General features: G+C 39.8%; 1 protein-coding gene across 2 annotated transcripts in view; it reads right to left on the minus strand.

Annotated features, from left to right (window-relative positions):
* Window positions 1–507: 507 nt before the first annotated feature.
* The window catches only part of fnbp1l (formin binding protein 1-like), a 55,322-nt gene continuing 31,237 nt past the window's right edge, over window positions 508–24,592 (minus strand). The window contains exons 2-16 of one of the 2 annotated variants that reach the window (XM_034703415.1): window positions 19,734–19,849; window positions 18,317–18,367; window positions 17,886–18,033; window positions 16,024–16,086; window positions 14,879–14,983; window positions 13,170–13,298; window positions 12,899–13,045; window positions 12,494–12,724; window positions 9,896–10,060; window positions 7,058–7,167; window positions 6,781–6,913; window positions 6,551–6,645; window positions 6,198–6,373; window positions 5,639–5,676; window positions 508–4,627 (exon numbers count right to left, since the gene is read on the minus strand). In XM_034703415.1, coding sequence (XP_034559306.1) covers window positions 4,487–4,627; window positions 5,639–5,676; window positions 6,198–6,373; window positions 6,551–6,645; window positions 6,781–6,913; window positions 7,058–7,167; window positions 9,896–10,060; window positions 12,494–12,724; window positions 12,899–13,045; window positions 13,170–13,298; window positions 14,879–14,983; window positions 16,024–16,086; window positions 17,886–18,033; window positions 18,317–18,367; window positions 19,734–19,849 — 1,848 coding nt within the window. In that variant the 3' untranslated portion in view covers window positions 508–4,486. The remainder of the gene's footprint in view (window positions 4,628–5,638; window positions 5,677–6,197; window positions 6,374–6,550; window positions 6,646–6,780; window positions 6,914–7,057; window positions 7,168–9,895; window positions 10,061–12,493; window positions 12,725–12,898; window positions 13,046–13,169; window positions 13,299–14,878; window positions 14,984–16,023; window positions 16,087–17,885; window positions 18,034–18,316; window positions 18,368–19,733; window positions 19,850–24,592) is intronic. The other variant, XM_034703408.1, reaches the window with a different exon arrangement.

Consider the following 24,592-nt stretch of genomic DNA (forward strand, 5'->3'; position numbering starts at 1 on the left):
TCACAGCTTCTTCTCAGAAACACAGATTGCAATGAAAGTGCTGCCACCTGCTGTTCAGATTTACAAAAAGCAGAATCATAAGTGGCATTTTTGTTCTGAGTAGCATCAAAACAAAGTCTAACTGTACTGGAGTTGTGTAGTTTTTTTCCTCTATCCATGAGATAAAGTGAATGATTAAAAGAAGAGAAGAACGTGTTTAAAGGCTGTAGAAAATCATGCAAAACGAGCCGCTCATTGCTCGTCCAGAGTTACAAAAGAGTATAAAACACATTTAAAAGAGAGAATTACTTGAGCTGTTTTTTTTTCCTGCCACAGTGGTCATTCATTAAGTCCACACCTCTCTCAGCAGACAACACAGCCCCTCAAACATTCATTTGTTCGCTCACTCTGTCCTTCAATCAGATTCAAATGCTGTAGTACTTCAGGGCAAAGTGCATCAGTTCAATTCAAACCTTGTTGTCTCTCGAAGTGTCAAACAAACCTAAAAACAATCACTATGGAAACACATTCAGCATGACATCACGATGTTAATATGTACAAATCATTCAATGGTAAGAACTAACATCATACATGTAACAGACACATGCACACATTCATCTATACAGAAAGCCAAACATGGGAATAACATGTTTTTTGGCTTCCATACGAGTGTGTGCACGTCAGTGATACATGTGTGTGTGTATGTGTGTGTGTTTGTCGTCACATTCACAATTACAGCTGATTGAACAGGGAAATAAAAGTTTCATGTTAGATGTAGTTGAGAGTCCTGACGAAGGCGGATGAGGCTGAGCCCAGGTGGCTGATGGGAGATGTAGTCACGCAGGAGACATGTTTGAATCCCTCCACATTAAATTAACATGACTTTTAAGGCAGAGTCTGAAGTTCCTTTTCATGTTTGGTGATGTTGTTTAAAGCAGTGTAGTCCTGCTGATGGACTGGTGTTAGCTGAGGGAGCGACTCCCCCTGCTGGGTGACTGGTGGAATTACAATCCAGGAAGAAGAGGAGAGGAAGGTAGGAAAAGAAAGAGTGGTAGAGAGATTGTGTTCACCTGATAGTCCTGCTTTCTGCTCTGATTCTACCCACAGGCTGTTTGGGAGACATTCAACGCACACAATAAAATCAGACTCATGCTGGACTTTCATTTAACACATTCATTTAACACATTCAACATAAAATCAGCCACACGCTTCAGTACAAATGCAGTTAAAGTCACAGACACCTGATCATGGTTGGGACTCGTTAAAAGACATGCGACTGTATGACGGTGAGGGCAGGCATGAGGAGCAGAGTGGCTCAGGCAGGCAGGCAGGCAGGCAGACATCACCAACAGAGCACAGATGATGACGACAGGATGATTAGGAGCAGAACAACACTGATTTTGTTAGTCACAGATACTGCAACTGATCCTAAAAACTGTGATCAATATGAACATCCTGAGTTATGTCTAAAATGTTTCATCTTGTGAGGAGCTGAACAAAAGTTTGGAGGAAAAATTCAAATATTCCAGTAATCTTGTTGCCTTTGAATTTGACTCAATGATCCTAGGTGATGACAGAAGTCAGGTATAGGGTATGTTTCACATTGAAGTGGTTAAGTTGTGTTAACATTTGCTTTGAGCTTGCAACAACATCATGCAGGTTTTACAAGCATATGAAAACAAGATGCCCCGCTGAAACAATTTTCTATTTTTATAATCGCAATTTGATCTTTTTATTCTGTTGCAGACTCATGATGAAATTTTGTTTAATTAACAACAATTTTCTGGTCTGTGGAGCCCAAATATTTGCATAACACATGCTGACATCAAAGGCTTTAATGATGGCAAAAACAAGAGGCTTTAGTTGATCATTTTCCTCCAACACTTTTAGTAGCACCTACAGGGGTGAGGAGACTAACTTCATAGAATAAAAAGTAATCTGGAATAGAAACCTAATCTGGGAGTAAAACTTAATGTTGCACTGCTTTCTATGAGATGAAACGTTCAAGTATCACCTGTGGGCACCACCTCTAAAAGAGTCACTGTATACTTGAGTTTTTCCACTCATAGAGAGCAGCCCATCAGCCGATATTCTCCTCTGATATGAAGCCCCTACAAGAGTGGAGGCTATCTGGGTTTACATCTTTTTGAGACCTTTACAGACCAGAAAAGCAGCCAGTTGAAACCAGGCAGCAGAGCAGAGGGATTGTAGTAACTCTCGCCAAGGGAACTTGCAAACAAGTTTTAAAATGTCAAACTTTTGCAACTGAATGCAGACTGTCTGAAAGGTCTTAAAAGGATGCTTTATCACTAAGAAAACTCCCTCAGATCAGGTAGAAACATATGGATAATCTGATGTTATTGCCTGTCTGTCATAATTTAATCTTCTGCTAGACCCCCCACCTTGAATCTCAGAAATCTTTGCTGATGACGGATGAGTGAGCATGCAGACATGCAAACCTACCTCCCACCCCACTTCATCTACCTCCTTCCCTCTTAATTCCCCTCTTTACTCTCTCTCTCTCTCTCTCTCTTTCATTGTCACCACCCCCACCACCAATAATCAGCCATCAGCGTGAGCCCTCCACCAGCCAATCAAATCGCCCGGCCACCCTGCAGCCCTCAGGAACCTGCGGTCACATAGAAGAGAGAGCCAGTTACCAAAAGACACCAAAAAAATGCACACGGTTTAGGGTGAGGAAAGGTTTTGCGAATTATGAGAATTAAAGTGTTGATGAGAAGAAAGGTGTTGTGCTGATCTTGTCTGTTTGTTTTAAGCCATTAGATTCTTCTTTTTTTATTTTGTAAGACAAAGACAGTACACCAGAGATGTGCGCAACTGAGAAAACACATCCATAGATCTTTGGAAGTGGCTGCAAGCTTGTAAAGGTGAAGCAAAAACAGAAGTGCCTAAAACCTGCAGCGTTTCTAATGACCAGCAGGGAGTTAGTCCAACTGTACAGAAGTCTCGGCGTAAATCAGCTTCCCTTTTCTTTTGATTTATTAACTCAGTGAACATATGACTGATCAGTTTGTGGACTCAAGCTGTTTTCAAGACAGTGTAGAGTTAATTTTCTATTTTACAGTCCAACTTTGTAGACCTGAAACCTGAGGAATCTGAAGGCTAGCATTTAATTTGCACTGTCAGAAATCTTGACACCTCTCGATCTGAGATGAGTCATCAAACCACATGAGGTACTGCCAGGGACTTTAGGCCTCTTAAAAAAAATGATATTGCCCCCAACTCTTCATTCGTATAAATGCTCTGATTCTTTTCAGGCCCCTGTTAGTCATGGACTCTTAGAATCGTCCTAACGTTTCATGCCCCTGCTGCAAATTAAAGGTGTTATGTTGTAAATTGAGTCTCAATAGATTCTAAACCTTGAGTGAACTTTTGACTCTACAGTGACGTGGACACAATGCAGCAGCAGCTCCAGGAGCTTTTGTTGCAGTTATCTTCTTTCAACACATTTTACTGGTAACTGTTTAAGAGCTGATAATGTGATAACGCTGAGTTATAAATAGAAACAAACAGAAGCAACTTTTTCCGGTCACAGACATGTTGCTGCACCCTTATTTTTTACTACTAGGTGTACACTGCAATAAGAATCCATGAAACGTAACTCTATTTAAACATCTACTTAAAGTAAAAGTTCAACTGTGACTGATGGAGTGAAACTCTGATGGTCAGAGATGATTTTAATCAGTGACTCAAAAAAAGACCAATAACAGTCAGATTATGATTAAAAGTTAAAGAACATACATGAAAGGCGGAGAATCCTTTAACAGCCTTATTTCAATGAAAGGAACCTTTTTCAAACTTTAACTCCCGGCTTATTTGTGATTTAAAATTCAGACACATCTCTGACATTCGTCTGAAAGCAGACAAATCTGTAACTGTGATTCCAGCTGTACTGTGATGGCACAGGTAACACAGAAAACATAAAACCACAAACTGAAATAAAAACAGAGGAAATCAAGAAAGCTTTAAATTATGTTAACACAAAGTCAAAAGAAAGGAGTTTAAAATATCTCTGATTTAAAAAAACATCAAAATAATTGAAAGAATGGATGAAATAAAAATTAATTTCTTCTACAAAAACGTTCTCAAACACTTTGATCGATGACGAAGTGGTGTGGCCTTTACACAGGGCTCAAAACAGCAGTGGAGACATCCGTTCAAACACACTCACACACACAGAAATGCCTTATATACAATAAACACATCATCCAAACACAAACAAATACACATGTCCTGTTTTTCTTAATGCTCAGACACTCACCTCAGAGACATCAGTCCCACAGATATAAGACGAGGATGAGGAAGGGTGAGTTAGAGGAAGAAACATGAGGACAGAAAGATGGAAATGAGAAAACAGATGAGTGTCCATGCAGGTGTTCAGATGCAGTCTCTTTTTGTTGTTGTTGTTGTAGTGTTATAATGACGGGACAGAAGACAGGAGGAGAGAGGACGACAGACGGATGAGAGGACAGAGAACAGTGAAGCTTCAGATGTAGGTGACAGCACCTTTGCTGTTTTTCTCCAGAGTGATATCTACGTAGGAGCTGGGGACGTAGCCTTCCTCGCCGCTCTGCTTCCTCGCCCTCGTCCAGCCGTCTCCTTTGTCCTCCTCGATGATGTACAACACCTGCAGGGGAAAAAGATTTGTCAGATAACTCTACAAGTGTGAGGAAAATCAGGCGTTAAAGTTTTACAGCCAAGAAAACTGCCTGACACACTTGTTCTCCAACCAAAATTATCAGTCAACATCCTTTCCAATAATCATTTTGTGTTTTGGTGCAAAATCTGTTTGTTTCCTTACACCAGTGCAATCATTTGATGTAGTTGTAAGCCTTGAAACCTTGTTCACATCTATCATCAGTATGTGGATGTTGTGATCGGATTACCAATCATATAACGCAGGTTTTGTTTGCACCCGCAGCATCCACAACCTTGATTTATGAGCTCTTCCAACCAGCGTTTACTGATGCCAGGTTATGAAAATTGTCCTGGGGCACTTCCACCTCCCTCCCCCATTTTAAAATGCTCTGTTTGCTTCAGATTTGCTTTCATTCAAGACAATCTGACATATAAAAAGTAAAACTAATCAAAACTTGTGTTGTAGCATAAGCAGCAGCTCTAGAACTAGACATTGTATCTATAAAATGAACGTGTGGATATTTTCTTCTCTGTATATCCGCCATTGTTGTCAACAAAGTTGATATCAGAAGTCCCGCCCTAGTGTTCCAAAAGTTGAACTAACTTCAACTGAGAGCACAAAAAAACAACACAATGCTAAGATTTTATTTTTTTTTGCACTTTGCACTGAAATGAACGACGTTTTGACAAATTAACAGATTAACAAATAATCCAGGCTCTTTTGAGTATTGATATCACAACACTGTATGTGTGGTTACATCAGAATAAACTGCATAGTGTGTTCATCATGATGGAGAAACATCTCACTCTCTGTTACACTGTGTCCTGTTTTTTGTTGCAGCTGTTGGAAAAAATGAGTGTTTAACGACAGACCAACAGGCTGAAAACGGCTTTGGATAAAGAGATTTGGTAGCTGAACCCAATCGTTGTTGTTCTGCACTGACATGGATAACATCAAAACATTCACTGAATCAAGTTACGAACAAGAAAAGAGCATTACCTCGTCTTCTGCCATCACCAGCGTCCCCTCATTCTGACCTGAGAGTCAAAATTTAAAAACAGCAGTGACCTTAAAGAAACTCTTACAATACTTCTGGTATTTAACTGCTTCATAAGAATCTATTGTCTTTGCGAATTCTGTCGAAATATACAAGCATTTAATCTAGTTTATTATGAATAAAGGTAAAGGTTTATAAGAATAGTCTATTGCATACTTGCAGGATAATCCAAAATGACGTTCAGGCCAAAGAGACAGCTCTTGCATAAATCAGACTTTAAAAAGTTCACTGATCACTCACAACAGCTAGAATAGCTGACTCTGTTTCTATCATGTTTAGTTTTAAGTAAGGTTGCCAAATTAAGTAGCAACATTCTAGCATTCACATTGGTTGTACCCCCAAGTTAGCTCTGGGCTAGTTGGCTTTAAAAGTTGGTTTCATGCTCTTATTCCTTCCAGAAGATTACGATCACACCCTGGTAGCACAACTTTGCAGCTCTGGGTGTGATTTGTGTTGCTGCTGTCTTACTTATCACAGATCAAGCACTTTTGTTTGTCTCACCGTCAAATGAGTAGAGAGCTTTGCAGTGTCCGATGACGGGCAGCGGGTCGTCATCATCAAACTCATCATCAAACTCGTGTGGGTCAGGGGCTGGGTTAACAGACGGTGGAGATTTGGGGCGGTGGTGAGGCGTGTGATGCTCTTGACTGGTGTCATCTGTATAACTGCCCTCAGGACTGAAAGGAAACAAGCAGCAGGACTGAGCTTAAACACAGTTTATTGCCAACATACAAGCCCTTGCTGATCACCATGTAAATCACTCTTTAACTCTTTCATCATTCAGCATTTTCTCTCTCATGTCTGTTCTGAACGTCCTTCTCTCTCTCTCTGATATATTTTGAGTTTCTGTTCACCTCTCTCTGCCTTGAGGAGCGTGATGGTGGTTGTCCGCGCTGTGTCTTCTGTCTCCTCTCGAGCTCTGCTTTCCCTCCACCTCAGATAACCAAGTCTGTCAAAAAAGAAAGAGAGAGAGAGAGAACTTCCTGATTATTTTAGGAGTAGTATATTTTGAAGCTGACCAGAAGAAGGAACTTGCATCGTCATTACTGGCTCAGCTTGAATCTAAACTATCTCCCTTCTGTACCTCGTTTTTGTGGATTTCTGAGCGCAGCTTCTCCATGTTGCATATGGTCTCTGATATTTTGGGCTGTAGGCTGCTGGGGTCTCCCATCTGTGGATTCTTCTCATACACATCCTTCATTTTGTTCAGGGCGTCTCTGAAAGACACATATGAATGTGAGTTGATGGGAAGGACTCAAGGCCACAAAGTTCAGAACGAAAACAAGCACAGCCATATCTTCTATTCTCCATATATTTTCTTTTTTCACAACTTGGAAATAAATCATGTGTCAGGCTCCTACCTCTGATCCATCTCTTTCTGGAGCTCTTTGTTCAGTTCATCAATCCTCTGCTGCAGCCTCTTCCTCCTCTGCTCGGGGGGTAAGTGACTGAAATCCTCCAGAGATGGGGCCTGGTGGGGAAAAAAAATAGAGAAGGCATATTTTAAACTACATATCAAGTCAGGATCAAGTGTCAGTGGTGTGAAGGAGTGAGTCCGGGAGAATAACTGAAAAGGGATCAATCTACGTTACTTTAAAGGGTCAACTCAAACAATAGTTATACCACTGCCTCCGATTCTTAACAGACTTACCATGAAAGAAACTTTTTAGCATTGAGATCCTTAAATGAAGGTATAGTTATAAGAAAACATAATCCCTTTGTTAACAAGGTTAACCCCTAAACGCTAATCTGAAACTGTGACAGTAACGGCTTGAAATTTCAGAAACATTTGGAGGTTTAAAGTTGACTTCTTAATTGGAACAAGCAACTTTTGCGGGATTATCATCAACTCCAAGACAAAAATCAAGTTAACAATCAATAATTGTTCCTAAATAATAATAAATATTCTAATATCTGGATTCTGTTTGCCGGGCTAGTATTCAAACAATTAAAAAAAGTTGTTTTCTTTGCTTCTAAAGTGCTCCAACAGGAGCTGGCATTACAATGGACGAATACTTAGAAGCTCTTTGTGTTTTTGAGAGCTTAAGCAGCCAGTAGGAGTAAAAATATAGACTCTGCAGGGTAGAAATGTCTATAAGCTATGAGAGGAGGGAACACTAACTTTGCAGTGACTACTGGGTTTGTTTTGGACACTATGGGGAGTCCTATATGGTGAGGATACACTACTGCTACACTGCAGGGTCTCTTCAGAACTACTTTACACACTTACTCACACACTTACCATCTTCATCGACCACTGATGCATTACCATTACAGTAAAAAAACAAACAAAAACAAACAGGGGATGCTGGTTAGTTATCAGTAAGCAAAACAACCACCAAGGAGCCAGTTGCTCAGCATTAAAACCAGTCAGAGCAATTTCACACCAGCATGTAAGTGTGCACTAGTTCACCTCTGATTCTGACTTTTATCTTTACCGTTCAGACAGACGCATCATTCATTCACTTATTAAGCTCTTTTCAGGGGACTAGACTTTGAGTTACAATGGGGCTGTTTATCATATAATAATAATAATAAAAAAAATCTTGCTCCCTAAAACACAGTTGAGTGGAAACTAAATTTGAGGTGACAAATTTGCAGCAGAATTGAACATTGTAATTTGTTTTAGTTAAAAAAAACACTTTTTTTTGTAGGTACCTCTGGAGATTTTCTACAGTAGAGTCACTTAAAAAATATTTTTATGATAGGGGTCCCATTTTTTGCAACATGAAGGACCTCTTGAAGGAGCGGAATTAGTTTCCTTATATATGCTATTCCACTTACTGACAGAGGGTGGCAGCCACAAACATGCAAAGTACCGATGCACCTCTAAAGCAGCCAGAGACAGACTGTAACTACTCAGGATTTCAATGTAGGGATCTTGAAGCTCACCAAGATGTAATAAAACTGCTTATTGTTCTTGACAATGTAAAAGCAAAGTGTATTTAGTTCACTGTCATGAAAAAGAAGTAGTACAAATCTGCAAACAAATCAATACAAGAGATGCCAAAAATGTGTTATTTTTCAACAGCTGGAGAAGCTCTAGATCTCAACATATCTTATAATCCATGCATCTAAATTTAGAATATGCATTTTTATCCAGGGCTTCAAGGAGTTTTAATGAAATTAATTGAAATTAATGCAAAATTAACATCCCTTTATGGACAAGAAAAATCCACATTTTTGACACTTTCTTAACAAGTTATCAAACTTTCAGCCTTTTCTAGTCAGAATATCTCTAAACTATAAAGCGTTCCATAAGTAGAGGATATCACATCATTAGTCAAACTAAATGGAGACGTTCAGATGCTCCTTATAGCAATCTGTCAGAGGAAACCAGACAGAAAAAGCTCCCATTAACAGATGGACCTAACAAAACTGAGAGGAGTTAGTATCAAGCCTGTGTTGAGTAAAACTAGAACCTCTGCTTCAGAGCATACCTGTACTGTTAGCAGAGTCACTCCATCACACACACACACACACACACACACACACACACACACACACACACACACACACACACACACACACACACACACACACACACACACACACACACACACACACACACACACACACACACACACACACACACACACACACACACACACACACACACACACACACACACCAGAGCAACATCAGAACACCCCACCTGACATCAGTGACAAATTACCCCCATACAACACTGCAACCAGAGAAAACACACTCTAAACCCCCTCCCACACACACAAACACACAGACCATCAACCACTGATGATCCCCAATCTCAGAATTGAAGCAGAAATCTATCTCATAAATGATAGGAGGGAAGAAAACACACACATAAATAAATAAATAAATAAAGTGAATAAGAGAAGAAAGAAGAGAAACAGACACAAAGCAAGAAAACAAACACAGACAAAAATGGTTAAATAAGAGACGAACAGTAACACAGAGTGTCTGCAGGTTTTATTACAGTCAAAGTTGATTTCACTGATAATCAAATCAGACTAACTTAAAGCATTTGAAAGATTAGAAATGATATCAATGTCCACTACTTTTTAGAATGAGAAAAAAAAGTTTATTTGAAGCTGGATTTGAGTTTAATTTGACCCGATAAGTATAAAACTGCAGACACTCTGTAGAAGAACATACAAAACCAAAACCACAAAAACCTCTCCTAATCAAACACACCACAACACTACTTCCTGTCTCACCCCTCTCCTCAGGCCCCTCAAATTCTGGGGGATTCTGGGTACTGTGGTCTTTATCTCAGACAGATAGTGGCTCACTAGGTCAGAGCTGAACCGGGGTGGAGGGAAAATGTTGGATGAGGACCGGGGACGGGAGGCAGAGGAGGAAGGTGGTGGAGGAGGAGAGGACTGATGGGGAGCAGGAAGAGATGACAAAACATAACAGAAGTCAGGACGACAGAATCTTTGGATCTGAGTTGTTTTGTTATAAATGTTTATCTGGTGATGGTTTCTGGCTCTGGAACAGGAAGTCTGTGTGAAAGTTGGCTTTCCTTTTTTTTTCTATTTCTTTGGGGATGTAAGAGAAGTTTATAGTCAATGCATTCAAGTTTACAAGGATATGATTTATAAGGATATGACTGACATTATTCCACTGAGTCATGACAGTCAGGTATGACTCATGTATGACTTTCCTCATAAAGTCAGGGAGCAGGAATGACTTCAGAACTGACTCATTCATGCTTTTATTTTGTGCTCAAAGCCCCAAAAACCACAATGGGCTGTGAGGTAATGTTTGTTGTGGTGGACACTGTTGGTAATGCAAGATCATGTGACACTTACCCATTCACAATTACAGGACTCTTTTTGTCAACTGTTTCATTGCATCTAAAAGCCTGAACATTAATCTGTTTCTGTTTTCACAATCTGATCAATTCACTGCATTTAGTAACTGTCGTATTTACCGTAATATCTGGAGTATAGGTTGCGCCAGTATAGCAGATGTAGCCGATTTTTTTGGGGGGGTTCAGGATAGCTAGAAAAGGTTTAAACTGGCTCCCCCATGTGACAAATTTAATTTGGTTCAGCAAAGTGCACGACATGAATTAGATTTTGCAACAGTATCCCATCTGTTTTTGCCAAGTATATAAACTTGCTTGCGCTCAGTATGGTAGGTGAGCTCAGCAAGAGGTTACTTTGACAGTTGTGAGGTCCAGACCCTCGGTCAAATCATCAAGACTCATGCTTCTCACCTCCACTTGTTACTTTTTTTAATTTAAGGAGTCCTCTATGAGTATACAACCATTTTCTATAGATGCACAATTATGACCTAATGGGGAGAAAATATCTTAGAAGGTGGCGCAGATACTATCCGCCTCGCTTTGAGTGACTTTATTCTCTGAGCACTGACTTCTGGGTGAAATACTGTAACAAAATACAATTCCTCTCTCTGTATTTGATACCTGTATCCTGGTCATACCAGTGTACAGGATGCAGCTTATTTTTTAGATGGCACAAAAGGTATCAAAAGGGGCATCTTATTGGATTTTACAGTACACGTTTTCAATTTAATTCCAAAAGATGAATAGATTCAAACTGATGACAGATTTACAATATATTTATGCAGTAAATGAAAGATTATATCTATAATACATAGAGTATGTCGTGTAAAATCTATGAAATATACTGGATCTAATGATTATTGTAAGATTGAAAATAATAAGTTGACTAATGCACACTGAAATTACTGTGAGGGAATAAATCAAAGTCATTTCACTGACCAGCACCAAAGTTGTTGATTTTGGTGCCCTCTGTGGACAAAGCGTTATTTCTTATGTCTCTTGGATTTCTTCCTGTAAATGAGTGAGTGGTGGTGTCATGAAAGAGAGATCTCTTTTGCTTGACTTTTATGGTCAAAACAATCAGTCATCCAGTTACTTCAGACATTCAAAATAACTGAAGGGACAATCTGTGAGTTGATGGTCTTGTTTTCTTTAGTGGATCATAAAGATGAATCGATATGAATTTCGATCTGTTTTGTAACTCATCAAAAACTCCTCACAGGAGCTTTAAACTGAAAAGAGCATACTTTTTAAAGGCTTTTTTGGCATGTGATGTGTACAGTCATATAACAGGAGAGAGCGACAGAAGCTTTGCAAACATATTTATGTCCGTCTGAGGTTTATAATGTTGGTTTAAGATATAATTTTCCAAACTTCTCAGTGAAATATTGAAGTATAAATATTTGATGTAAAGAAACACACTTTGGATTGAAGCCATGTACCCAGCTTTCGGACGACATGCCTGTGAAAATGTAGGACACCACATGTTTAACTATTTATCAGATCCATATGCAAGCACACACCCGATGCATCACACAGGTTCCTGATACTGCGAGGCAGCCGATGACTCTCAACATAAACCAACAGCTGAGTTAATGATTAAATAACACAGTATTTATGGAGAAGGACAAGGTCCAAAGGAGTGTATGGGAGAAAGATTGGAGTGTGTTGTTTCAATTAAAAGGTGACAAATCAAGACAAGCTGAGAACACAAACAGGGAGCAGAGGAAGTCATAAAACATGAGGGGAAAACATGAGTAGTTTGTTTCTCTCTGACAGAAGATCTGTAAAAGAAGGGGTGGAGAAATTATAAAAAAGAGTCTTGAGGAGTCAGGATGTGACTAATGACGCTGAGATTTAGCTGCATGTTTTCTGCAGCACTGAAGATAATAAGTGTTAGAAAGTTAACTCTCGTGAATTATAATAAACTCAGCTAAGTTATTTCAATAATGGTGCCACAAAATAAGCTGAGCCACTGATTCAAAACTGACTCATCTGGTACCTTTGGTTTCTTCCCAAACAGCCAGAGCTTGTTCTTGGTTCTGCTCATGGGGTGTTGTTTAGGGTCGGGTCGTGGCCCTGGGGCCCCGTCTTTCTCTCTGTCTCCTTTGGGTGTGTTGCTGATGGTCCCATCTGAACCGGTCCTGCTCAGATTCTGGCTGTAGTCCTCGAAGGGGAAGTCGCCTGGAGGGTCAAAGCCTGACTTGAACGATTCTACGACAATGCCTGAATCCTGGAAAGAAAAGAAGGAGAAGATAACAAATAAGCAACATTTAGTTCCCTTAATCAACACCCAGCCGTCCTCTCTTCTCCCTTTCATCTAACTGTACTTAAAGTACTAATTCTGGAGCCATGTCTTATTTTCACTCTCCTTTTTTATGTTTGTCATCTTCTGTTCTCTACATACCCTTCGCTCATCGACAGCTTTAGCAGCAGAAACCATTCCTTCTAGACATTTGGAGACGATAGGAATGACTCTCCGCTCTGCCTCAGCAAAGCTCCGGTACGTTTCCCCGAGCTTTACCGTCCGACGTTCGTCCATAGCCTGCAGATTCTGTAACACAGAGCAAGAAATTGACTAAGCATACACTGACACTTCAACAGGCAAAGTTACAATTAAAAGTTGCACTAGTCGCTTCTCGCTATGTTAAAGCCACAGTTAAACACGTCTGCTGTACCTTGAAGATGTGTGGTATGGAGTTGTTGAAATGTTTCCACTGCTCTGCATTGAAGTTCTGTAGCTGAGCGGCGTACTCATTCTTGCTCTCATCAGCCATGTGGGTCCGCAGGTAGAACTGGGCTTTGGCCTGAGCAACAAATAACAACAGCACAACATTAGAGCCACAGCAGCTGGAGACACAGCAATACTGTGTTTATACACGGAAGATAAACTCCACGATAATGGTACTTATAATTATTCTGGCGCCTAAATAAACCAAACAAAACCAAGAAGAAATGAGAACATTTTGCAATCTCCTTTACAAGGACAGAGTTTTCTCTAACTGTGGCTGCCCCTCTGACAGAGCAACGTGAATCATCAATCAGGATTTAGTCAGTCCCGCACTGCCCTAAACTTCACAAAACAAGTCTATAAAGAGCCTTCAGAGTGTATTGTTCAGAATTTAACCAGAAAAACGAACACAGTAGTTCATAACAATGAAAGACATAAATAAATGTCCCTCTTTATTACTCACAAATTTGTGGATTCAGGGAAAAATCTGCAGCTAAATCTCTTATGTGCTTTAATAACATAGTTAAAAACCATGGTGACAGGGTGCAGTTTATTTGGCGTAGTAGTTGAACAACGTGCCCTGTATACAGCGGTCATTGTCCTCAAGGTGGGCGGCCCGGGTTTGATGTAAACCTGTGGCCTTTTTCAGTCTATCCATTGTGCTAACCTCTAAATAAAGACATGACAGCCCAAAAACAAACAAAGAAAAGAAAGGAAAAGGGAAAACAATGGTGACTTGACCTGAAATGGGAGGGAAGGAGCTGTTGCTTTCTGGCAACACTATAACCCTGTATTGGGCTATGGCTATGTAGACTGTATGAGACTCTTGTGGGCTGTTATAGGAGCTTACTTTGGTACTATAATGAAAAAAAAAGCGAGATGCAGAATCTTTTTTTTCCCATCTCCTCTTGATCAATCAAAAAAATAGAGTAAAGACGGAACGTCATCCAAAATAACATCACCAAGCTGTCTTTGACCTCTATAAGAACAAGCTTTATTTTCCTATAAGCTTGAACTAAAATACCAAGTCAAATTATACAGTATGCGTGTGGGAAAAAAGGGATCTGCAGTATAATATCATAGGTATCAATTAGACACAGCTAACCTACAGCTAGGGATACTTATGAGTCATTCTGTTTTTGAACTGTGGAACTTTAAGTATTGATTTTAAAGTGATAAAATCAAAGATGTGATATTTAAAGCACCTGGGAAGATATTTAAATGGTGATGAAACAGATCAAAATTAATACTGATTCATTTTTTTGACCTACATAAGCAAACAAGACCATTAGCAACTGGACTTGAGATTTATATATTCTTATTCTAATGCCTAAAACTGCTGCAAGGGGGAAGGTGTCAGACATGGGTATCAAAATAATGCTGAAGAAATAGTGTTGTGACATGTGGCAGTGAAAAGAAAGCAGGAGGAGATTTTTGGTCAGGATGCACCTCTTTGTCCACAGGGGTGCGCCAAAATCAACACAAACCCATAGTTCCTCACAGGAGCTTTAAAGATACACTTCATCCAATGAGAAACTGTCATTAGTTATCTATCAACGGAATGTTAACAGGATTATATTTCCCTTGATAATAAAGAGGAAGCTGAAGAGTTTTTATTACGATGGCTAACAGGTGAACAAATTACTTCCTTCTTACCTTCTCCACCTCTGACTTGGTAGCGTTGATGTCGTTATCTAACCGATCAAAGGTGATCTGGGATTTCTCTGCTTCTTTGCACTCTCTCTCAAACTTCTTCTTACTCTAAAAGTAGAAACAAATAAGGAAGAAGAAGGACGTAAATGTTAAAGAGGTCGCAAAGACAAGGAAGAGATTGTAACCTTTACTTGGCACCTTCTCTATTTCCTGTTTTTTTTTTTTACAAGTTCCCAGATAATCAAACAAAAAAATATGAATGAACAAAAAAGAAAAAAAAAAAAAGAAAGCCAAATATGGAGATGAATCACTCAGGGAGAGATAGTTCACTTCCTGCCAACCCATCTGGATTACATTAGAGATGAAGGAAACTCAGTGAATAGCTGAGACATTACAGTCCAGTCACCGAGTAGTCACTTTAAAGTCATGCAGACCACACATTGAAACACTCTGTACCATATATGGCTCAAACAAGGAGCTGCAAGCAAAAATTTTGAGCTGACATATATCATTTCTACATCTAACAAGCAGTGATAAGCATGTTTTGCCTCCATGGAGTAGTGGTTGTTCATTATAAGTGCTGTGATGGGAAGATTGCTTTAAAGTAATAGCTAATTCAACCAAAATAACTTCGAGCCTGAACAAACAAAATCTCTCTCAGGAGCAAAAGGAGGTTGTTGCAGATCAAATGTGGCACATGGGCCTCTGCTTTGGGTGGATTTGGGTCTACACCAAGGCCTGTGATTGTGTGTTTGTTTCTTGGTCCTGGCCCCGGTCCGTTGTCCCCACAGGCCGGGCAGTTTGCCCGAAAGAAGAGAAGGACATTGCTCTCCTTTCAAAGACAATAATAACCTTTCTGCTGTAACCGTTGGCCAGGAAAGATAAACTAATAACACTAATAACTTGATAACAGGCACCAGAAATACCACTTGTGCCCCTTCACTACATTATGTGAAGTGAAATGAAAGGGTTAAAAGTGTGTCTCCATTTGTCCCGCAGTCACCTTTGTTTGCATTTCTTGCATTACTCGTAAAAACAAGCAGAAGACGAGTACAGCTGGCGCTCCCTAACTGAGGACACTTACACTAAACACTCATTTTTCTCTCTCTCCACCCCCCCTCCTCATCCCTTCCTCCCCCCACACTTACGTTGTCCATCTGTTTCCAGCAATGATCCAAATACTGCTGGGCCTTCCTGCCCTCCTGTAGATGCTGCTCATATACACACAAACATACAGATACAAACAAAGAGACGTTTACACAGACGGGTAAATACACATAAATAGAGTATACAGGAACACATTCATATGCACGTAAACAAAATGACTCTGTGTTACAGGGACATACAGAATGGCAACCCACTGGAAGGAAAAGTGCTGAGGTAACAGTCACAGGTTTACAAGAGTCCTGTGACTTCTGCAGTAAAGTTACTTATTACAGAAGCCAGTTGTTCATGTTTCATAAATCTGTTCAGAGAACATACAGGTAAGACCAGGAATCATCAAACCTGACTTGCTATGTCAGATTTTTAACACCTTATACAACACTGTACACCTGCACACTGACTTCAGATTCTTGTTCAAGGGTAATTTGAGTTTAGCGGGTATGATACCCTGCAAGAAGTATTCTTGATTATGTTGCTTTAAGCCAACACCATGAAGAGGTGCTACGATTGATTTGGAGGAAATCACTGCAGCCACTGAGCATGAAAGTCAACAGATATACCTTTACAACAAGTCCATGAAGACTAGTCATTTACATTAAAATCTCCAGGATGATATAGAAAACAGTACAAGCTTATTTTTTTTAAACTAACACCTAAATATAAGTTTATGCTTCAATTGGGGGTTAAAAGAGAACTTCCCTTGTGTGAGCTAATATCTGTAACATGCAGGGTTTAGCATGCTTTCAATCCATTTATGTAAAATATTTGTAAATGTCAACTATTAAACCTTGTGATTTAGAATTATCTTAATTACTACAGAAAAGAAGATAAGATATATGTTTTTAATTGGTCACAAAATGATAATTAATTAGACATGGATATATTCACACACATAAGACATTTAAATGAAACTCAAATGTTGTTTTTAGGAACAAAGATTATAAACAAAAACTTGCAGAGGATTATTATAACCCTGATATAACAAGACATGATACACAAAATACATCACTGTATGGATGATGGAGCATACGTTTTAAAAACAAAGATGTTAAACTTCATAAAAAACTCTGAACATTTATTGCACATTTAATAAAATAAACTCTTCTTTGGCTCGATGTTGGCCTAGCTGTTTAAACATGCAACCTATATATAGAGGCTATAGCGCTCATCACAGCACAGGTTAGACTCCCGGCCTTGACCATTTGCTGCATGATTCCCCCCGCTCTATACCAACATTTCTTGTTTTTCTTCAGCTGTCCTATACATTAAAATTAAAAATGCCCAAAAATATAACTTAGTTCAGGTCACCCTGCCAATCCAACAAAATGTGAGAGCTGTAGTCTTCCATTCTAATATTAAAAACAAAAATCCAGATGACATATGTCTGAAAGTTTTTACATCAATATGAAAACGTAAACAGGCAGACAACCAGGAACAAGCATGTGTGAATGTCTGATGTGTGCCTGAGAGATATTTGATGGGCTCTTGATGCTTTACAGCATAAACCAGGTAGAGGGCGCTGTTCTTCCATATCACATAGATATACATTTTCACATTTATTAGATCAGCAGATGGAGGCAGAAGTAAAAGACAGATGGTCAGCTTCATATCCAACATATTTATCCTCTTGAGAGAAGTCAACAGGAAAGAAAAGCACAAGATTACAGAGGATACCCCGGCCAAACAGCAACATGCGTTATCTAACAGGAAGCAACAAGTTTTCGAAGAAATGTGCTCTTCATCATGAATACATGCACTGAAACCACTTCAATTAAACCCTCTGCATCACTTCTATTCAATCAAACCTGCAGGGAGCAGAGGTGTGTGAACTTGTGAGTGTACTCACGTGCTTCCTCTCAGCTTTGAGGTCTTGGCTGTACCTCATCAGCTCTCCATACACCCTTTGAGCCATCTCCTCCGCCACCACCTCCCTCTGACCCGCATAGTCGTTCAGTTCGTTCAGTACGGAGTAGAAGGACAGACACGACGTGAACCTGCACAACACATGCACATGAAACATGGATCATGACTGCACGCAGCACGTTTCCTTTATGATTGGTTCACAGATGTTGTTGTTTAAAAATTAATTGGAAACAGATTATGTATTTGAAGTTTATTATTTAGTGTGACACTCAATCCATGCATGATTTTAGCTTTGATGTTACTGCTTTGAGTCTAATTTAATATGTTGAATAAAAAGTACTTATAGGTAGGCTTTACTGACATGTAGAGTGCACAGTTGTCCAAAAATACACAAAAAATAACACAAGAACTCACCTGGGCTCCTCATCTTTAGAGCGTTTTGGACAGTATTTCTTCACCAAGCTCCTGGTGGAAGAGAGAGAGAGAAAAGGAGACAGTAGTTAAAATACCATCTGATATTTTGAGCCTAGCAGCACAAAAGGTAAACAGACAAGGGGTGCGCACACACGCACACACACAAACAAAGAAAGAAGAGTGAGAGAAAAAGAGAGGGGGGTGTTCCTTGTTTTATGGAAGATGAAAAAAAAAACATCAAAGTCTGCTGAAGTCGGTGTTGTCAGAGCCTGAGGGAGTGGACGAGAAAACTAGCGAGTTAATGATTTAACTAGAGAGCAGAGACACATGTGTATGTGTGTATCATGTGTGTGTGTCGTGTGCATGTGTCTCCTTGAATTATTGTCTGGATTTCATGTAGATATGTTCAAACGTCAAAACACATACACAGAGGGCTCTATCTTTGATCACTTGCAATGAAGGCTTTTCCCCTCTCTGAGATCACACAGACGTCACACCCCTGGGACGCCACTGGTTTTTAATGATTACTCAATTTAGCTTGTTGAGCTGTTGAATTTTCAACAAGTGTCACACCACTGGATTAATAGCCAATAGAAAAACATAAAGCCAGTTGCTTTGCTTTTGTTTTTAACATTTATCTTATTTATTTGTGTATTTAAAAGAGATTGTAATCTGAACCAAAATTGGCTGGGAGCTCATTTAAACCTGCGGCAGATTAAGAGAGGAGAATAAAAGTTAGTGACAGTTAGTGCTACATTGTACCACTACATACTGAACATCTTGGACTTAAATACAGATCATGCCCCAAATTCTCATGTCATTTGTGGGTAAGATCAGACTTCAGGGTATGAGCCCAGCCTGGCAGGTTTAGCATGTGGAGTCAGGATGAAAAAAATAAAGACCCCCGTATCGTGTCTCTGGAAGCAACCAGAGCAGCATTTGAGATTCTTCAGATCCCCCCCTCAAAGATCTACCATGTCTGAATCTTTTTCTTCTCATGTGACATCCTCTATGATGTGTTTTTGATTCTGGCCCACAGTCTGTCAAGTCTCTCTGCAAAAATGAAAAGAAATTTTAATCCTGAAGACGATCTGTTGGATAAAAAATATGTAGTCTGATTCAGGCATAAGCTCTTCTTTTCTAGGTCACAATGCACAATTTCAAAGGAATTAAACATGATGCAGAAAGCTATTTTCATGCCGACCTAACTTGTGGTAGGTTTAGTTTTAAGGGGTGAATAGTGCGGAGTGCATATGTGCTATGCTGGAAAATATTTTGGAGGAGTAAGAGTTGTGGCAGAAAAACTTAATGGCAACTTTTTGAGATCCTCCTGATTTTGCAGAAGTAAGTCAAAGACTCAAAGCTTTTACAGTTTGCATGAACATATGTGTGAGTGTGTGTGTGTATGAGAACGTACCGTAGCTGCTTGGCGTAGTTCTGCTCTATGTCCAGCCTCTCCTTGACGAACTTTGCATAGCGTTCAAGAAAGTCGATGCCCCACTGGGTGTGTTTGTCCAGATTATCAAACTGGTCCTGGAAAGACAAGAGGGGAAAAAAGGGAACCATTACATGAATCATGTCGGAAAACACAAAATAAATACAGATTTAGCACATTCAAACTCAATTTGAAAGAATGTAGAGACGCACCAACAGCTAAACGGAAAACTGTCTGTCTTTTTGATGTGTTTGGGGAAAATGCAAGGTTGCACGACTCAGCAGTCTGTCAGCCTGAATGCAAGTCTGTTTTTATTTACACAAATAAAATACACGTCCTCCTGAGAGGCTAAGGGGTGAGAGTGCCCCTCGCTTGTCATGTCAAAGTCTTATATATCACACAAGATTTAAACCTACATGTGAAAAATACTGCAATACATCAAAAGCACGCCCAAGAGTCAAAATAGTGATTCATAGGAGGATTGTCACGATGAAAATTCTACATGACAGAGCTTCATTATTCCTTCTTTACCAAGTCTTCTTTATCATGTAAATCTGTTCATAACATCATGATATTCATAATATATAATCTCATCATGAAACAGTGGCTCAGTCATGTATTTGTGACATCTCCTCTCTGTTTGTGCCAACATGTGTGAGTGTGCATATCTGTGACTTCAGGATGGATGGACTGAACACAATGGATTTGTGCATCTGGAAAAACACAATAATTTCCCCCTCCTGCACTCACTCACTCACTCACTCACTCACAGAAACACACACACACACACACACACACACACACACACACACACACACACACACACACACACACACACACACACACACACACACACACACACACACACACACACACACACACACACACACACACACACACACACACACACAATCAGCTGGTTTGTTGTCAGACGTTTATTTGTACTGACAATAAACAGCCACCACCCGCATCCCACCATGCTCTGTGTGTGTGTTTATGTGTTGTGGACAGATCAGATTTACAGTCACATGTAGGTAGAGTTCAGGGTAAGGGGTCAGTTTGACATTTTTCATCTCTTTATATGAATCATTCAAAGCTTCTCTTTGTTATGCACAGAGAGAGGAATGAACACCTCCAACAATCAAGCCAATAGCATGACTTCCTGTGGGCTGTGTAGCTGCTTGGAATCACATTTCATCAACATGCTGAAGTTGTGTTCTCTTGAGCATCACCATGGTGCCAATACACGATGCCTCTGTGCCTTTATCAATGTAACTAACAAACTAACAAAGCTTATTATGACGCAAATTATAAGGTTTAATCTTTTGCTTATTTCTCATGCTTTTGCAACCTTGATTTTTAAATGAAAACATTTAATTTTTTCTTAATTTTGTAGATCTACCAGTTCAACTTTCCCACAGCAGGCATTCTCCGTCTCATCCATAGACTATAAATAATGGACGTAGTATCCGTGACGTCCCCCATCTATTTCTGAAGTGCTATTTTGAAGCTGATCGTTGGCTGGAGCCATATTGGAAATGTTGAATGCAACCAAAGTTCTGTCAAGCTAAGTGTGAGGCAAAGAGGCGGGGTTTGAGCCTCCTAGTCAACAGCTAGTGTTCCCTCACGTTAGTCAAGTCAGTCATGTCCTGAAATGGGCAAAACACCTAATCTTAACATCTTCTGGACTGTCGCATTAGAAAAAAATTCACCCCCGTACAGTGTGTGTGGGTAGAGAAATTAGCTCTTCAGACCCAAGTCGTTTTTTAACCAGGCTGTAAACATATTTATTAATGCTGCAAATATCGTCTTTTTAAATGGGTTTGTATGTGGTTTCCGGTGTTTCTGAAGCCAGCCTCAAGCGGACGCTCCATGAACTGCAGTTTATAACACTTCCACATGGGCTTCATATTTTGAGACCAGAGGTTGCTGCTTGGTCTCATCAGATGGTCACAGAATACCATTGGTGAAGTTTGCACCAAAACTCTGCAGCAGGTGTAAAGTTTTGGAATGTTATTAAGAGGAAATGAGATGTCTAATGAAGGCCTAGGAATCAAACACTACATATAATGATGCAAGTATGGCAGCATGCAGGAGATTCACAGTAGTCTGACATGAACTCCTTCCAGCTTCCTCTGTAGATACGATGGCAGAGAAACAAAAGGTAAACAAAGAATTGTATTACTCCTTACACAACAGCAATATTTAGATGCACAAATGCAGCACTCTCTTCTACACTTAGCCACATTCATCCCTGGTGACTGCCCCACACAATCCCTCTCTAAACTGTTGTCCTCTGTGGTGGTTTCTGGTTATTGAAGTGCTTCTTTTAAAAGCATCACATCGGTGGGGAACAGGTAAAAGCAGCTGCTGCTCCTATGCTTCTTAAACCTCAACTCTCCCACCAGAGCGAGGATTACATCTGCCGTTACCTTAAGTGCACTGAGTAACTCCTGCTCACTAAGAGACAACAAATCTTCAAAAAATGATAAAGGAGATCCGATGAGTTATGACCTAGTCCAGGAAATTCATGAGGATTCTCAATTTATAAGAACTACAAATGAGTCCCAGTTTGAATCCACACAGTGAAACATATTGGACTGTGTCAGTATGGCAGTTTACATCAACACATGGCCTGTCCTGTGCCGACTTCTCAGCTAACATCTTGTTTTTAACATGGCCGCTGAAATCATAATGTCCATGGAGTTTGCTGCCCTGGCTACCACTGTGTATTCTCCGTCTTTGTGTGTTTGTGTATCTGTGTCAACACAAACCACAGCCTGGAACGGAGCAAACTACTGTTGCTAAGGGAAATAGGAGACAGCTGACCTCCTTGTTAGTTCAGTTATCATTTTATTGAAACAAAGAGAGCAGCGAGGCTGGAAGTGCACAGCCAAGTAGCATCGTGTCTGTAGTCACAGTCATTGTGTTGAGACAGAGCGCTTAAAGAGGGAAACAATCTGTGTGCAGGGGTGAGGGGACAACCACTGTTCTGTGTTTTAGACAAACCCTTTAACACAAGGGCAAGGACCTGACTGCTCTGATCAAGAGTCCTTCACATCACACCTAGAGCTGGGCGATATTGTAAAAGAAGTTATCACGATAACATTTTTCATGAGGCGATAGATATCGATAATTATCATGATAAAAACATAAACAAACGTGTTCGAAATGCACAGCAGAAGTTGTCTCTGTGCTCTTTCTTTACCCACATCCTGAAAGTATGTTAAGTGTATTAAGTTAATAGTTAACGTTGAGTCAGCACAGTGTCAGACTAACGACTCTGCTTTGAGCTGCTAAGTTTTGAGTTTTCTTCAGTGTCACTGTCGATAGTTTCAGCTGTGTTTACATTCGGCTCTAAACATCTTTAAGCCCACCTTCCTCTCAACCTGCGAAATTATTGGCTGTTAAATGCTGTCTTCTTCTTCTGTTAATGTTGAGTGGCAACTAGTCTCGTGCACATTTGTTGTATTCATATTGAGAAAAATTATATCACAGTAAACATCGTTATTGAATTATCACCCAGCCCTAATCACACTCCATGGTTTGGGGACATTTGGGTCAAGTTGAAGTTGTTTTTTTAAAACAATTACCATTGGATTACTGAAGAGTTAAAAAGTGTACACAGCAGTGGAAATTGCTGAAAAATGATGCTTTCTGTGGTTTGACTAAATATGTTTGTATTGAATACAAATCAACATTTTTATTTGACTTCATGCTGCACAACTTTTCTCCCAACTTTCTACCTTTAAATTAAAATGTTCCCATTTAGATATTTCATTTGCAGAAAATGATAACTGTTTAGGATGACAAAAAGGTGCAATATGTTCAGGCTAATGAGAAATGTAAAGAAAAAACAAGTTAATATTCATGATAAGCAACAGAATACAAAAATGTTGAACTTCTGAAGAGTGCAGACATGAATATTTTGCAGAATAACCCTGATTTTTAATTAGGGCATGCTTTCCATCAGTCTGTCACATGGAATAGAAATGGAACTGCTTCTTTGCTTGCAGAGATGCTAATCTAAGGAAAAACTTTGGGTGGTACCTGGCAGATTTATCCTTCTAGTCTTGGTACAAAGCTGCCCTCAGCTCAATGTTGAAAATAGTCCTGTTTGTTTTCTCTCTGCAGCTCAGAGTTAAGTGGATGTGATCAATCACCATACATGGTGAGACTGATATATTTGTTAAAATAGAGATTAAGTACGCTAAGGTGGAAGCAGCCGTAAAGATATTTTGGCAGGACTTAAACACGACTGATTAGTCAATGAGAAGCTAAATTATTGCCCCCCGTCTGACAGTCCAGTACATTACAGTACAATACCAGCCTGCATGAAGTGAAACAAAGCTGCAGTTCTGTTTGATTATCAGACTGATATTCAAGCTGTTTGTGCAACCATTGCTCACTGATGTCCAACATTAGTGATTAATTAAAGTCTGTATCATTGACTGACTCACAACCAGAAATAAGAGAACGCCTGCAGTCAAAAAACCCACCATCAGTCAAAATAACAGCCCGACTACTGGGACACACAAAGAACCCCGCCATGTTAAAACAAAACATTGGCAGGGTGAAAGATAGACTGCCAGAGAAGACAGCATCCATTGGCCCGTTTTCAGCAGAGAGGAAAAAAAGGCTGACAAAGACCTCAGCAGAGCAAGCGAGTGCTGCCGATTCAAAGATATAATGTGGAACAAACAGAAAGATTGTTAAAAACAGCTGTTTAGCAGGATGCTGCAAATAAACACGAAAGCAGCATGCCTGTTTTCTGTTCTGTTGCTGTCATCCTGCAGCTCTGGTTGCCTCGTGTCAATGCCTACCAGCCCGTCTGCTAGCTT

The sequence above is a fragment of the Notolabrus celidotus genome, chromosome 2, assembly GCF_009762535.1.
Source record: "Notolabrus celidotus isolate fNotCel1 chromosome 2, fNotCel1.pri, whole genome shotgun sequence".
Taxonomy (NCBI): domain Eukaryota; kingdom Metazoa; phylum Chordata; class Actinopteri; order Labriformes; family Labridae; genus Notolabrus; species Notolabrus celidotus.